Source organism: Monodelphis domestica, chromosome 1 (genome assembly GCF_027887165.1).
Source record: "Monodelphis domestica isolate mMonDom1 chromosome 1, mMonDom1.pri, whole genome shotgun sequence".
Lineage (NCBI taxonomy): Eukaryota > Metazoa > Chordata > Mammalia > Didelphimorphia > Didelphidae > Monodelphis > Monodelphis domestica.
The window spans coordinates 203,879,191-203,894,464 of record NC_077227.1 but is presented as its reverse complement, the minus strand read 5'-3'; the positions used below and the strand labels follow the sequence as shown (position 1 = coordinate 203,894,464).

Sequence of the window (15,274 nt, the reverse complement as noted above, 5' to 3'; positions counted from 1 at the left end):
AAAAAAAGTGGCTATATGAGATGGCTATGTGTGGAAGGGGGAAAGGAAGGGATACTGGGGATAACTATGATGATATAAAAAAACAGAAGACCTTGATAAAAAACTTATTAAAAAAAAAAAGAAACTTACACTTGAATCAATTGCTGGGATGAACAGGTATAGGGTACAGGATGTACCAGAGGGAAAATTGGGAAGCAATTATCACAATGTCTGGCATATATTAAGTATTCAACAAATTCTGGCTGCCCTCAATTAAGGTGGAAATAATAACTGGGTATTCTAGTACATTTACCCAATGTTTTGTGGATGGAAAAAGGAGGAGAAAATTTATCTGCCATCTATGACATTCCTTCTTGGTAAGGATAGTGAGTGAACAGTCTTGGCAACTGAGCAGTATATAATGGCATTTATTCCAAAGCACTAATCCCCAATGTTTTTGATTATGAAGACCTCTTTTAATATACAAAATTTCATAGATCCCCCAAAATGATAATCTACATTCATCTTATTAAGATTCATTGATTGAGGAAAAACATGAATAAAAAGCTATGAATTCAGGAACATTTAAAAATGATTTTGTGTAATCTTAACAGCATTTATGTACTTTTGTGAAATAGCAATATCTATTTGTGGGAATCATCAGAGTACAGAAGTTGCATTTGCTTATTTATAATACTAGCTCAGGCTGGATACTCTGTTGGACCTAAATAAAGATTAAAGTGACAATGCTTGGAATGCATATAGATTCAAAGAAACAACTTCTTTCAGTAAACTCGGTGTTTCTTTGGGGGTCCCTCAGCCCATGGCTTAGAAATCACTCCCCCCCCCCCTTTTAATAGCTCTTAACAGACTTAAAATCAATACTAAGTATTTATTCCAAGGTATAAGAGTGGTAAGGGCTAGGCAAATGGGATTAAGTGACTTGTCCTGGGCCACCCAGCTTGGAAGTGTCTGAGACCACATTTGAACCCAGGACCTCCTGCCTCCAGATCTGGCTCTCTATCCACTGAGCCACCTAGCTGCCCTGGGAACTGGGAACCACTCTTCTAAAGTTAATCTCAGATGTGACCAACAAGATGGAAGACTAAGGCCTTCTCTCTAGTTCACAAAACTTCTCAGACTTTCCCAAAACAAGAATTGTGCAGTTTCAACTGTCTCTACAATCTAAGACACCAAGAACCCAAACAAGGTAACAATTCAATAAACTAACAATAGAGGAGGCTACCCGATAGCCCCATATACGGTCAAGCAGCACCACCTCCTCTCTATTCACCAAGGTAGGTCAGTTCTGTGTGAGACCAACAGGCTAGCACAAGAACATAACTCTATATCCCCCATGATGAATGATCCCCTGGGGAAAGGGCTATTCTATTAAGGAAGATAGGGAATTTAAGATCTACTGGGATTTGGGGCTTAGAGACACCGCTCATTCATCCTACCTCAGGAAGGGGAGTTAAAGCTCCTCTGGGCCACTGACACCCAGAGGAATGGGAGGCATGGACCTAGGGAGGGGATTTCAAAGAATAGGAGAATGGAAAAATCACCACAGGGGGAGAAAAAGTCAATAATAAATGGCACAATTGGGAATATAGGAAAATTCCAACCACAGGCAATATTCTCTCTTGTCACATGAAAGAACTGGTTTTTCTAAGAGTGAGGTACAACAGAAAAAAAGAGGGAGGGCCAGGGAGCAAAATATGCAGGGCAATAACAGAAACCTTTTAGAAGAAAGAACCCCAAATAGGTACTCTGGAAGCATTAGTTCTATGAGGAATGTAGACTAAAGAAGAATAAAAGTCTAGAATAGAAAGAGAACAAATAATGAAAAGAATAAGGGAAAAATCCTTTTTAAGAAAAGAGGCTCAAGAGCAGAGCCAAGATGGAGAAATGGCAAAAAGTACAATTAAGGTTCCTTCTCCAAACACATCTAGAAAACACACTAGACCAAATTCTTATTGGGAAATCCAAGAAAAAGGTTCACTGAGTCATTTTTCAAGCCCAAGTCATCAGAGAGAAAGAAATAGAGCAGTCTATGGATATGAGGTATAGGTCTGGCCCAGGATACCAAGTGGGGCATTCTAACACACAGGAACTATGCCCAAGGGCAAGACCCATATTAGACATGAAAAAGGTCCAGGTCACAGATCTAGGATGGACTGAGCAGGGAACCTCAATCTAGGGGTGGCCTAGGGTAAAACAATGGTTGCAGGACCTAGGCTATGTATTGGGAGGAACAACTTCAAAAGTAAGCAGCAGTGGTGTGGATCAGCCCCTGGTGGTGAGCAGGGTCTCAGTTCTAACTTCTAACCCAGTCTAAAGCCTGCAAAGAAATAACCAGTATAGATCACAGACCAAAGGGAAGCTTGCACATTCTATCAGCTCTAAACAAGCAAGTCAGGAACTCATGGAGTTCAGACCTAGAGGAAGCACTCAGGCTTTGTCCTTGATCAGACCACTCTAGGGCACCAAAAGTTCATAGGTCCCCAGCAAGTTCCTGAGATTCTGGAATAACACAGCACTTGATACTCCAAGAAAGCACCAATAGGACTGGCTCAGACCTTCCCTCCAGATGTGTGGTAGAGACCAGCCAGGTAGAAATTTGTTTTGCTTGACTATACATGTTTGTAGCAGGGAGTATTGTTTATATATATATATATATTTACACATACACACACACATATACATATATATAGTGAATATTATAATAAATATAATGAATAAAACAAGTTGAAGTGGAGGAAAGGAAAGGGAATTTTACTTGACTACTTAATTCTGTGGAAAAAATGGAGGAAGAATTAAATAATTAGCTAAAAGCAGTAAGGTAGAAAGGAATAAACATTTATATAGCATCTCCTATGTGCCTGGCATTGTGCTAAATGCTATTTTATAAATATTTCATCTAAATCTCAAAATGACCCTGTGAGGTAGATGTTCTTATACCCATTTTACAATTGAGAAAACTGAGGCAAAGAGAATTTAAGTGACTTGCCCAGGGTCACACAGCTAGTAAGTGTCTGAGGCTGGATTTGAACTTAGCTCTTCCTTATTCCAGTCCCACTGCTCTATTCAATGCAATATCAACTGCCTCTAAATAAAGAAAAAAATAAAGAAAAAGGGAGTAAAAAATTAAACAAAACTCCCACACTAGGGAAAGGAGTAACAATCAAGAGGAGGGTGGTTGAAGTAAAAGGAAAAGAGCTAGGAGAAACAGGGTTCACTTAAAACATCAGAAAAAAGTAACAAAAGAGACACAGTTCTGCATTTGCAGAGAGTGGAAAAAATTATTAAGAGACAATTGGAGGAAAAATATAAACTTAACTCTTTAAATATGAATGGATTAAATAATAATCCCACAAAATGAAAGTGACACACTGGCTAAGAAGACAAAAACTCACAATCTGTTGCTTACAAGGAAAATGTTAAAAAAAAAAGGGAAAGGCACATACAGAATAAAAATGAGGACTAGAAAAATTTTTACTGTGTTATTACATGAATTTTTAATTTATATATATATATATATAATTTAATTTAATTTAATTAATAGCATGTTATCATGCTATTGGAGCAAACAAAAACATTTAAAATATTAAAAAGGAAATAAACCATACAGTTAATCTCAGCTCTAGGAACACCCCAATGCCACTGACTGGAAAAGTAGCTCACTGATTAGTCCAGGGGTCCTTAACCTGTGTTCTATGATCTCTAAGGATTCTGTGGATAGATTTCAAGGGATCTGTGAGCTTGGATGGAGAACCCCCCCCCCCATTTGTAATTCCATGTATTTTATGCATTTAAAAACTTTATCCTGAGAAGAAGTCCAAAGGCCTTTCCACAGTGCTAAAAGAATCCATATTACAAAAAAGGTCCAGAACTGTGCTCTAATCATATGTCCTTCTCTGCTTTCTTTATCCTAATAAGGGTCTGGGTGAAAATCAAACAAACTGAATTAACTGAAGTTTTTCCTGTAGCCAGGTCTAAGCCAAAGGATTAAAAAAACAGGAGTGAAAAACAGGAATAAATACTAGTGAATTGTTTACAGAAATGACTGTTCTTGACGTCCATGGGCTTCTGAGTTTGTTACAAAAAACAAAAACAAAAAGCAAACATCTCATTCAAGACAGGATATTTTATATTTTCATCTGGAAGACAAGTTATAATAAGTGTCTTATCCTATGAATACAAATTGACACTTAACTGAGATAATCCTTAACGTGGCCTGAACCCTCTTCCATTTCCCCTTCTTTGGACTCTCAGTTCTGAGTTACTTTGGGCTAAGTTCCACAGCCTCAGACTACTAGGCTGTGAGCTCAGTCTTGAATAAACTAACTTATGAGATGGGCCCTGAGTCAAGTAAGGTCCTAGAAGTTCATTCAGATTTACGCTATGTATTTTTTTTTCTTCCCCTCCTCTAAACTAAAGGAAGAAAGAATAGGGTGGAGGGTGCAGGTGGGGCAAACTGGTTATACTAGGAGTGTCCGGCAGCAAAGCCAGCTGACAACAGGAGGCCTTTACAGCATTGCCTTTGCCCCCTCATCCTAGCCCATGTTTTGAGGTTGGGTTTTGGGTGTGGGTAGTCATTCTAATCATCCTCTCAGGAAATTGCCCTATTGCACAAAAGGTAATTTGCCAACAACTAACTTGTCTAAGCTTGGTTATTTCCTGTATGCTTGCTTGCCCGAGAGCTGTTAGGTACTTTATATGGCAAGGACATTCTTTTTAAACTCTTCCCTTCTGTCTTAGAAGGCAGAAGAACGGTAAGGACTAAGCAATTGGAGGTAAGGAACTTGCCCAGGATCACAGCTAGGACGTGTCTATGGTCAAATTTGAACCCAAGACTTCCCATCACTAGGCCTGGCTTTTTATCCACTGAGCATCTAACTGCCCTGAGTACAATCTTATGCTATCTTTCTACCAAAATATTTGGCAGTTCAAGTCTCTTTATATAGTTCTCTGCAGAAGCTACCTGAATGAAAGACTTCTAGTGGGCAGAATCAAAACACAAGTTAATTGACACTTCTAGCCCCACATACCTGTAACAATTCATCTCGGGAAATCTTGTCATCTTTATCCAAGTCATATAACCGAAAAGCGACTGTAAGGAAAAAGATAAAAGTCAAATTAATGGTAGTTTGTTCTTCCCCTCTTCAAGGAACTGAATTTCTAAAGGAAAAATGTAAAATCGAGTATCAACTAATAGTAAATTTCTATCAGAGCAACATTACTTAAGGGTTTCTAAAGACTAACAAGAAATTAATTCCAAAATGATAACTCTTAGTCCTAAGAATTAATGGACATTAACATTTAATTTAAAACCTGACTCAACTAGCTGATGCTTCCCTCTACTAAAAATGGCAGGGCAAGATGTTAACTGCTCAAAGGACTTAAAAAAACCTTGGGAGAGTCAATCAATGCACTCAATACGTCTCAGTTTTCTTATGCCTTCTCTATTTTACCTTGTTTGACTTCATCAGTTTCCATAGATTCAATTGTCATTTCTATGCAAATAATTCTCAAGTCTATTTTACCCAAACTTCTCTACCTATTGGACTTCTCAAATTGGATTTCTCAAAGACATCCAATACTCAACATGTCCAAAAAATGAATTTATTATTCTCCTTCCTCCTCCAAACTTTTCCCACTTCCAAATTTCAATATAACAGTTGAGGATACCACCATACCACTCTAGGTACCAAAATGTCATCCTTGACGTCTCAAGTCTCCCTTACCCTACACACTGAATCTGATGTCAAGTCTTGTTTTGACCTTCAAGATATTTCTCCTAAACACTGCCTTCTTTCTTCAGACATGGCTGCCACCCTGGCATAGGCCCTCATCATTTTATGCCCGGGCTCCTGAAATGAGCTTCTAAATCCCCCATTCAAAAAGAGCACCAAAAGGTCCCTATTACTTCTATGATCAAACATGAAATTCTCTTTCATCACTGTTGCTTCTTCTACCTTTTTAAAAAATCCTTACCATCTATCTTGGAATCAACATTAAATATTATTATGATTAAAATTATCTTGAGAAACTGATTTTTGGGCAACAATATGAATTTATTGATTATATCAGGTTTATTGGTTAGGTCAGCATTGTCACTGATAAAGTGATATCTCCATGGTTGTCTTTCATTACCAGGGGCCACCAGGGACTACAATGGGGGCAGCCTGATAAATTGATTTTTAGGAGCTCATTATTCAGACTCTCCCTTGACCATCCTAAGACATCTTTAATTGGTGATAGTTAATTAAGAGGTGGTCCATCAACCTATCCATCCCTTCTCATCTTCACAGGGGCAGGTCACATCCAGAGGAAAAGAATCAATGCCTCCTTCGTTCAGTAACCATATTCTGTTAATGAAGACATTCTTTGAAATCCCAAGGACAAAGAGTATGCAAAAAGTAGCAGACTAGATGGTATCCCTGACCCAGACCCAAGACAGAGAAATATACAGGAATTTCCCCAAACATACAGGAATTAATACAATATTTGAAAAGCAAATTCTCACAGTATCAGTTTCAAGGCAGCTGAACTGAAAAGGCTAGGTAATCAGGGTTAAGTGACTTGCCCTGGGTCAAAGAGCTAGAAAGTTTGAGGTTACATTTGAAATCAGGACCTCCTGCCTCTAGGCCTGGTTCTTTATCCACTGAGCCACCTAGCTGCCCCAAACTCATGTCTTCCTAACAAGGATTCTCTACTATAGGCAACACCTTGTCTTTCATGTGATATGAGGTGTTAACTTGGAAAAAACACAGAACTATTAAATAGAAAAACCAAGTCTTTAATCAGGAGAGGGATAGTGTTCAAATATTTAGGCCTCCACACAGAGCTTCAGGCCCTGTCTGGCATGCTATCCCTGAGAATACCACCACCTGATGTGATAGCTCCAACAAGCCATGAAAACTGGGGAACTTATATACTTCCTGGGGAACTCGATACAGGGGAGTATGACTGATTGGCTTTACAAAGGCTACAAAGAAATGAGAAGTCCGAGACAGGATTATCAGGGAGAGGCTAATGCCTTAAGATGAACACAAAAGGAAAAGATCCAGCCAAGGGCTGGGCTACCTGAGAAAGGACTTTGACACAACCTGAGAACTTCTAAGACTAAAAGGGTACTTGGCATTTGATTGAGACTGATAACTCCATCTAATATACTTTAAGGTCTATCATTAGTCTGAAACTGAGTCTGGGATGTCCCTCCAGGAGAAACTCTCATGTGACAAGGTCAAACATGGGGGTCTCAGGATCTCAAGTTGCTACAAACTCTGAGGTTTCTAGATTCCACTTTGACACAGGTAATAGGAATATATGAATAATTATAAAAATAAGCCATCTGAGTAAAATAAACTTATAAAAATGCTCAGATTAAGAAATTAGAGATTTCTAAATTTCCATAAAATACCTAGATTATTTAAACCTAAGTAGCCCTTATAAACAAAGGGAGATATGGATTAATTTACTTTGAAAATAAACAGGATTAGTTTCTTACATTTTTGCTGAGAATTCAGAATAAACTAACCATTGTTATTATAAATGCAGAATGATGACTATTGATTGCACTGGCCCAATTATCTCAATTATATGATAGTTTTCCTAATATGAAATTATCCCTATATTCCTTGTATAAAATCCACTTGGTCATGGTGTTTGATTCTTGTGATATATACTGCTATGGTTTACTTGTTAATATTTTATTTAAGATCTTTGCATCAATATTCATTAGGGAGATTGGTCTATAGTTTTCTTTCTGTTTTGGCTCTTCCTAGTTTAGGTATCAGTACATATTTATGTCATAAGAGGATTTGGAAGAATATTTTTCTTAATGATGGAGAAGGTATCTTCACTATACAAATTCCACTTATAATTGTGTGTGGCCAATGAAGAAAGTGGATAATATCTGGTATAGGACATTATTGGGAAGTAAACAAAGTTGTGCTGATTACTGTGGCTGTCCTTAATCTTAACAAGATGGCAGACCAAGTAAGATCCAAGTGAGAGATTCTCTGCAATGATTTTTTTCTTCATTCCCATGGCTGAAGATCGGGTAAAAGTACTTTGTTTTTACCTGGGAAGGCTTTCAGACTACCTTCACCATCCTTTCTCATTTCTTGAATTCTCTTGTTACCAGTTTGAAAAAGGCCCTACTTCCTAAACTAGACTATAATTATGAATGTTGAATAGAATATAGCAGAGGCCCTAGAACAGATATAAGGTGGGTTATATGAGACAAAGATGGGAGAGATCAACCTGAAATCCTTCAGGTGAGTTGAGATGTAAGCTGCATGGTTGGCATGGAAGGGTCATTAAAAAACAAAACACAAAACCATTACCTTCTATTTTATTATCAACCATAAAGAACAGCAAGAGCTAGGTAAGCTCATATTAATTGGACATCTCTTAAGTCTCTTTTTAAATTAAAAACCTTCCCTTCCTAATTTAGAATTGGTACTCTGTATCAGTTCCAAGGCAGAAGAGTGGTAATGGCTAAACAGTTGGGGTTGACTTGCCTAGGGTCACACAGCTAGGAACCTAGCTCCTTCTGACTACAGGCCTGGCCCTTTATCCACTGTGCTACTTAGCTGCCTTGCATGTAAGAATCTTAGAAGATGAGGCAGAAAAGAATTTTATTTATAGTACCTCCTGGGTAGTGGCCACAGATCTGCCTGTGTAGTCTTAGGGCTTAGGGAGACCAACACAGGAAAATTAAAGGCACTTCTCTTTAACATGAGGAACAAAGGAAGAATTTTGCTAATGCATCTCATTCCAAACAACTATTTGTGGTGTATTTAGTGCCCTTTGGAGACACCATATGCTATCTGATGAACCAACAAATCTGTTCCAAGAGTTGAAGATTGGGGACTGAACCTATCATCAGTTTGGACATGCAGTGTTGTAGTGAATGTGGGACCTTATGATTCTCTTAAGTGAGGGTGCTATTGATGTAATACTCTCCATGCCAATCAGGGCATTTACCTTTATTCTCACTCCACTTCAGGGCAAGAAGTTTGCTCTCACTGAAGTTTCTCCCTATTCAGAAGAGGACTGTAGTGCCAGCTAGATCTGCTACTGTGGAAAACCACCATCAAAACCTGTGTGGAACATATTCTTATTCTATATGGCCCTTTTATTCCAATGCCACTGATCAGGGCACTCATTTTATTATGAAGGTCTTAGATTTGACTTAGTACCATCACATTCCTTGGATTTTTCTTAGGCAACTGGTATCACTGAAAGATAGAAGAGATTTTTTAAAAGTACAACATCATCAGGGATAGTGAGGTGTTTAGCCAATAAGAGAGCCAGGCTTAGAGATGGGAGGTCCTGGGTTCAAATCTGACCTCAGCCACTTCCTACCTGTGAGACCCTGGACAACTTACTTAACCCCAACTGCCTGACTTTCACTGCTTTGGAATCTAAAACAGAAGGTAAGGGTTAAACAAACAAACAAACAAACAAATAAAAAGGCACATCAGCATACTTCTTGTTCTTGGGATTTTGTGTTTCACATCCCAGAGCCTGTGTTTGATAAATTAATGTTCCTTCAACAAGGGAGAAAGCTGACAAGGACAGATTCCTTTTGGCCAGTGTTGTCAATTAAGATTTCTGCCCTTCTCATCAGAGAATTCTACATAAGAGAATCTATAAATAAGAGAGTATCAGAGAATTCTATATAAACCAGAAAAATAGTTCAGGTTCCACTTAATTGGCATCCTTTCCCGAAGGATGATTTGAACAACTTTTTTCTAGGTGGTTGGGAGGTGAAACTGTATTTTTATAATAATGGTAGATAAGAATTCACCTGGAAGAAGAGGAATCCATTAATTGACCTGGTGGTAATCAGGACAATGGTAAAGAAATCCTGTATCTATTTCTCAGAGAAGGGTCTATTCCACATCAGAAGCCTCCAAAGGGACAATATTTGGTACTGTTTCCCTGATGGGAATTCTTTGGAGGGAGATGTTTTGGTTGTTAAAATACTAGATGGGGTGAGTTACATTAGATCTGAGCAAGGGTTTCATGCAAGAAAGCCTGTGACCTCTTAGCTATTTTGCTACATATGGCTGGCCCTATGATAGATAGCATCAGAGGTACTGTCATCTGTGCTACGGATCTGATGTTTCTGAAATGCTCCTGGACATTGTCTTTCTTTAGGAGATCTAAGCTGAACTGCCCATTATATTATCCTCATGATGAGAATGAAGAAGATTACTTACATTTTTACTGTTTGCATGAAATCAGGTCAAATCTATTCAGGGAAAACAATAAGGTAAAGGCAAACAACTCTGAAAGAGCTAAAGAAACATGCTCCCGTCCATCTCTTGCTTGATATAGAAATGATGAGAGTCATAGCACAGAAAGAAGGGAAGGAGGATATGACCAATCTGGAAGTTTGTTTTGATTGACTATACATATTCATAGTGGGGCTTGTCTTCCTTTAGTTTAGTTGTAGTAGGAAGGTAAAGAGTCTGATTTTTTCTGATTGAGCAAAAAAAATCAACTTTTCCTTTAAAATTAACTTTTCTAAAAGTTAATTTTTCCTTCTTTCTATTAAAAAGTAACTCCTTTTGTGACACCATATTCTGTTTACTCTTCTCATTCAGGAAAGATCTTCAGAATCTGTTATACGATGACCCTACTCTAAGGAACATTTGAGAGGACATCTACCTACTCAGAATCAGCATGAAAGAATTATATATATATCCAGCAGAAGAGAACACAAAGAAAGGCTAGCTTGATCTATTTCTCAAGCTTTACAGAATATGGTTTCATTATTCTGTTTGTAGAGGATTCCTAGGTCATAAATATGGAAGTAGTCTCAGAGTCCATTTAGTCTAACCCTTCATTTTACAGGCAAGGAAACTGAAGCCCAGGAAGTTAAGTGACCTGTCAAAAATAAGTTATGTTTTTAAGGTGTCAGAGGTGGGAAAACCACTTAGATCCATTTAAAATCCACTTTCTCAAACAAAATATAAGTGACCTCTGACATCCAAAATTTTGGATTATCCACGTTTTTTCTTCTGTTGCTTTGAATATTCAAGTATAAGAGTGAATGTGCTAATTATTCACCCACAGCACAATAAACTCAAATAAAAACCAGCACTGGAAAAAATGCTTAATTGCGATTTCTCTTTATGCTTTTATTTCCCAAACTATATTGCTTAAGTAAGAGGCTCTACATGGTCTTAAGAAGCATATTTTTGAAACTCAAACATCTGGATGCCAGACACATATTCATTTGCTAATTATAATCAAGTTCAGCCAAACTTTATGTGCTAATCTAATACCTTCTATCAATAATTTAACTTAAGAAGAATGGAAATAAGCTGAGGGCTAATTAAGGGTCTGTTAACCATACTGCCCATTCTAATCATGTTTAGGCTGAATTCTTCCACTTTTATGGTGAATAATTCCCAATAAATAATATTCATGTATTTTCACTTTAAGGGGAAGTATGGAATATGAAGGTCAAGTCAATATTTTCTTATACTAATAGTCAATTGAGACAAATCTCTTAAGCTACAAAGTAATAATCCCTTATGGAACTATAACAAACAGAATTTTCATTAATGAAATTTCTCAGTGATTTTTTTTGCTTTAGACAGTAACTTTGGTTTTAAGTTTCCATATATGGGCTCATTCAGTTTTCCTCAAGTTTAATATGCTTTTAATTAAAAACACAAACCACAAACTATCTTTGCAGTATAGCAGGAGAAGAGGTGAGATGGGAGTTGAGAAATAAGGAGATGTCATTAAAAGAGACAAGGATAGAGTATCAATTCCTAAATTGGAAATCTAAAATACCATTAAAAACAATTAGGCAGTAGGTGTGACTAGAAGGAATGGGGCTTGAGTCTCATTGAACCTAGAGGAGAAATGAATAGGATTACAAAGGAAATAAAAAGTGGGCAAGAAAGTAAAAGGTTCCAACAAAAAAGATGAGTGTCTTACAGTGTAGTTTATTGCTCCGGCTATTGAGTGGTTCTGGTCCATTTACATCTTTGCTTTTCTCATTGTCTTCGATTGGTCGGAAGTGAGCCAGGGTTCTCATGAAGCCACGGAAGTTTACCTGGTCCTCTCTGAATAAGAGTTATAACAAACACAACAGTGCAGATGGATTGGCATGGGTATTTACTATGTAGTTAATACTAGAACTAAGGGAGCCCTGGGTTCAAATTCATTGCTGACATTGTATAACCATGGATGAAGTCACTTAATCTCTCTGAAACACTTTTTTTGAACCTTTACCTTCTGTTTTAGACTGGATATTAAGTATCTATTCTAACTCCATTCTAAGGCAGAGTGGTCAGGGCTAGGCAATTGGAGTGAAGTAATTTAACCAGGATTACATAGCTAGGAAGTGTCTGGGGCCACATTTGAACCCAGGACCTTCTGATTCCAGGCCCAGCTCTCTATCCACTGTGCTACCTAGCAGTCCCTGAAACTCTTTTTAAGTATCTATGAAATGGGAATAATTACACTTGCCTTATAGGGTTGTTAAGCTCATGAAGGACAATATATATAAAATGCTTGTTACATGAACATAAATTGTGATGATTCACATTCATTTAGTAGCCTGAAAAGCCCTATAACTATAATTAGTGATAACTAAGGACAATTGGTTCAACTCATTGACATGTTAGCTGTGTGTTGTCACTACTCTAACATGCATCTTCAAAATGTTTTCATGATGCAGGTCTCTAGACCAAATAGTAACTCTATAAGAAATAATTCTCCAAAGTAGTCTTAAGGTTTTTTTTTTAATTTTTTAATTTTATTTTTTTTTAAACCTTACCTTCCATCTTGGAGTCAATACTGTGCATTGGCTCCAAGGCAGAAGAGAGGTAAGGGCTAGGCAATGGGGGTCAAGTGACTTGCCCAGGGTCACACAGCTGGGAAGTGTCTGAGGCCAGATTTGAACCTAGGACCTCCTGTCTCTAGGCCTGGCTCTCAATCCACTGAGCTACCCAGCTGCCCCCCTTAAGTTTTTTTAAAGAGACTAATGAAACATTTTGCAAATCTATTTTAGACTCTCAGCTAGCATAATTATGGGAATATCAGGTTGCGTAGTTATCAAAGGAATCTAAAAGTAAATCCTAGGGCTGGGGGGATATATATTAGGTGATAGGAGGGTCAGCCTGAGAAGGGATGGAATAAGGGTTTTAAGAAGACAAATGTTAATACATTTTTTTGTTTCACGATGTGGCCAAAAGAATGACTGCTAGCTACTCAAAAAGGAGACATTCTGTTAATAAGGTTGCAATATACCAATGAAGGTAAAAAAGAACTAAAGGAATGTGAAGGTAGGGAAACAATTCATTCTTTTATTCAATAATCATTTATTAAGCACCTACTATTGGTTTTAGGTGATACAGATATAAAGACAAAAAGAAAGGCAGCAAGGTGGTACAGTGGATATAGTTAGTTCTGGAGATAAGAGGTTCAGGGTTCAAATTTGATCCCAGACACTTCCTAGTTGTGTGATTCTGGGCAAGTCATTAAACACAGTTTACCTAGCCCTTGCCTTTCTGTCACAGAGTTGTTATCAAGATAGAAATTAAGGATTTAAAAAAATGACCAAAATGAAATAATCCCTGAATTCAATGAGCTTACACCTCAGTCATGTGCTTGTATGATGTTGGTGGATGGTGGTAGCATACTAAATGGTATAGAACAGTGATGGAAAACCTTTTAAAGGGGCAGGTGGTATGAAAAACATCCTTAGGCGCACATGGAAGAGAGGGAGGGGAGCAGCCCAGCCCCACCTCCCTGTGGTTTTCTACTAAAGAACTCTGGCAAACGCCTGCATGCCCACAGAGAGGGCTGAGTGTCCCCTCTAACACCCATGTCATAGGTTCGCCATCACAGGTATGGTATAATGAAAAAAATTTTTAATTACTTAAAAAAGCAAAATGAGTAACCATTTTTAAAAACTCATTTCCAAATCTGATTTTTCACATGTAGTTAAAAAGACCAAAAAAGAAGGCTTGAAAGGCTAATATTATTCTGATTAGGGCATCATTGGGCAGTGAGAGAGCTGTAGCTTGGCTAAGAGGTCAGGTATGTATACAGTGTATTTATTTCTACCTTGAGAAAATGGAAAATCAGTAGATACAAATGTAAGTGATGTTACTCTCAGAGTAGAAATTGATCTGGCCTGGCAAAATATTTGGGAAAAAGCTTGTTGGTAGACAAACTTAAGGTTTAGTGAAAACATTATTAGCATTCATCAATCCTTCTAGGTTTGACTTTTTTTTTTTTTAAGACACAATAGCTATTTACAAGCTACCGACCAGCTATATCTGAGGAGTCTTATGAGGGATGAAGATTTAAGCTGAGATAAGAATAGTTGAATTAAGTTTTTCTTCATGTAATGAAAACTTGCCTAAAAACTAGGCAAACCTAGCATTCAATGTTATCTCTGCAGGAGTTGAGTTTTAAGGTTCTGTAGAGGCTAGAGAAAAAATGAGGAGATGGAAAGATTGTGTGTGTAGGGGACGACGGATGATGGAATAAAATATGTGGAGGTAGTATGTGGAGAAGAGGTTGTGAAGTATGAAGCTTAGGGAAAGTTATCACCAGCTTGAATTACTCTTTTGTGTTTAACTTTTTTGAGATTCAGCATCTGTTTAAACAAGTTAGCTACTAGTTTTCCTTTTTCCTCACTAACTAAAAAGTTCCTTTCTTGCCAAGATATGGAAACCTCCAGGCTAAGCATTTGTGTTTACTGTCCTGATTTTGGTTTCACAATTGAGAACTGGCGCTCACCTGAATTTTTGTTCATAGTGCCCAGTTTCACTTTGGGACATGAGACAAAGAGGGATTGTGTAAGGGGTTGTTCAGTATAAAGGTACATTCTCGTCTTTATTCTTATGAATACAGCCAAATTAACAGCTATGAGGCACATTCAAAAGATTTATAATCAAATCAATAATTGTTTACTGAGCACCTACTAAGTGAAAGCCTTGTTGTGAATTACAAAACCATAATTCTGACTTTGGGGTCATCTGCATAGATGAATCCTAGAGGGCACCACTGAGAGTATCTTAACTGACAAGGACAAGGGCACTGGAGCTAATTGAGCAGGATGAGGATTAGAATAGGAATGTGAAGTCTTGTGGTAATGCTTCCTAATGTTTCCTTCCCATCCTGTGACAGACAAGAAACTTCTAGTATGCCACAGGATATCTGATGTGGGGGAGGAAGAGGAGTTGTATTACATGTAAAAAGGCTGGGTAGAGCTATGCAATTTAGAAACAACAGCTGTTTGACT

General features: G+C 37.7%; 1 protein-coding gene across 1 annotated transcript in view; it reads right to left on the bottom strand.

Moving 5' to 3' along the window:
* CHP1 (calcineurin like EF-hand protein 1) overlaps positions 1–15,274 on the bottom strand; it is a 49,192-nt gene that overhangs the window by 3,554 nt on the left and 30,364 nt on the right. Inside the window, exons 4-5 of the mRNA XM_001370957.5 lie at positions 11,953–12,080; positions 5,031–5,092 (exon numbers count right to left, since the gene is read on the bottom strand). Of these exons, the coding sequence (XP_001370994.1) occupies positions 5,031–5,092; positions 11,953–12,080 (190 nt within the window). The remainder of the gene's footprint in view (positions 1–5,030; positions 5,093–11,952; positions 12,081–15,274) is intronic.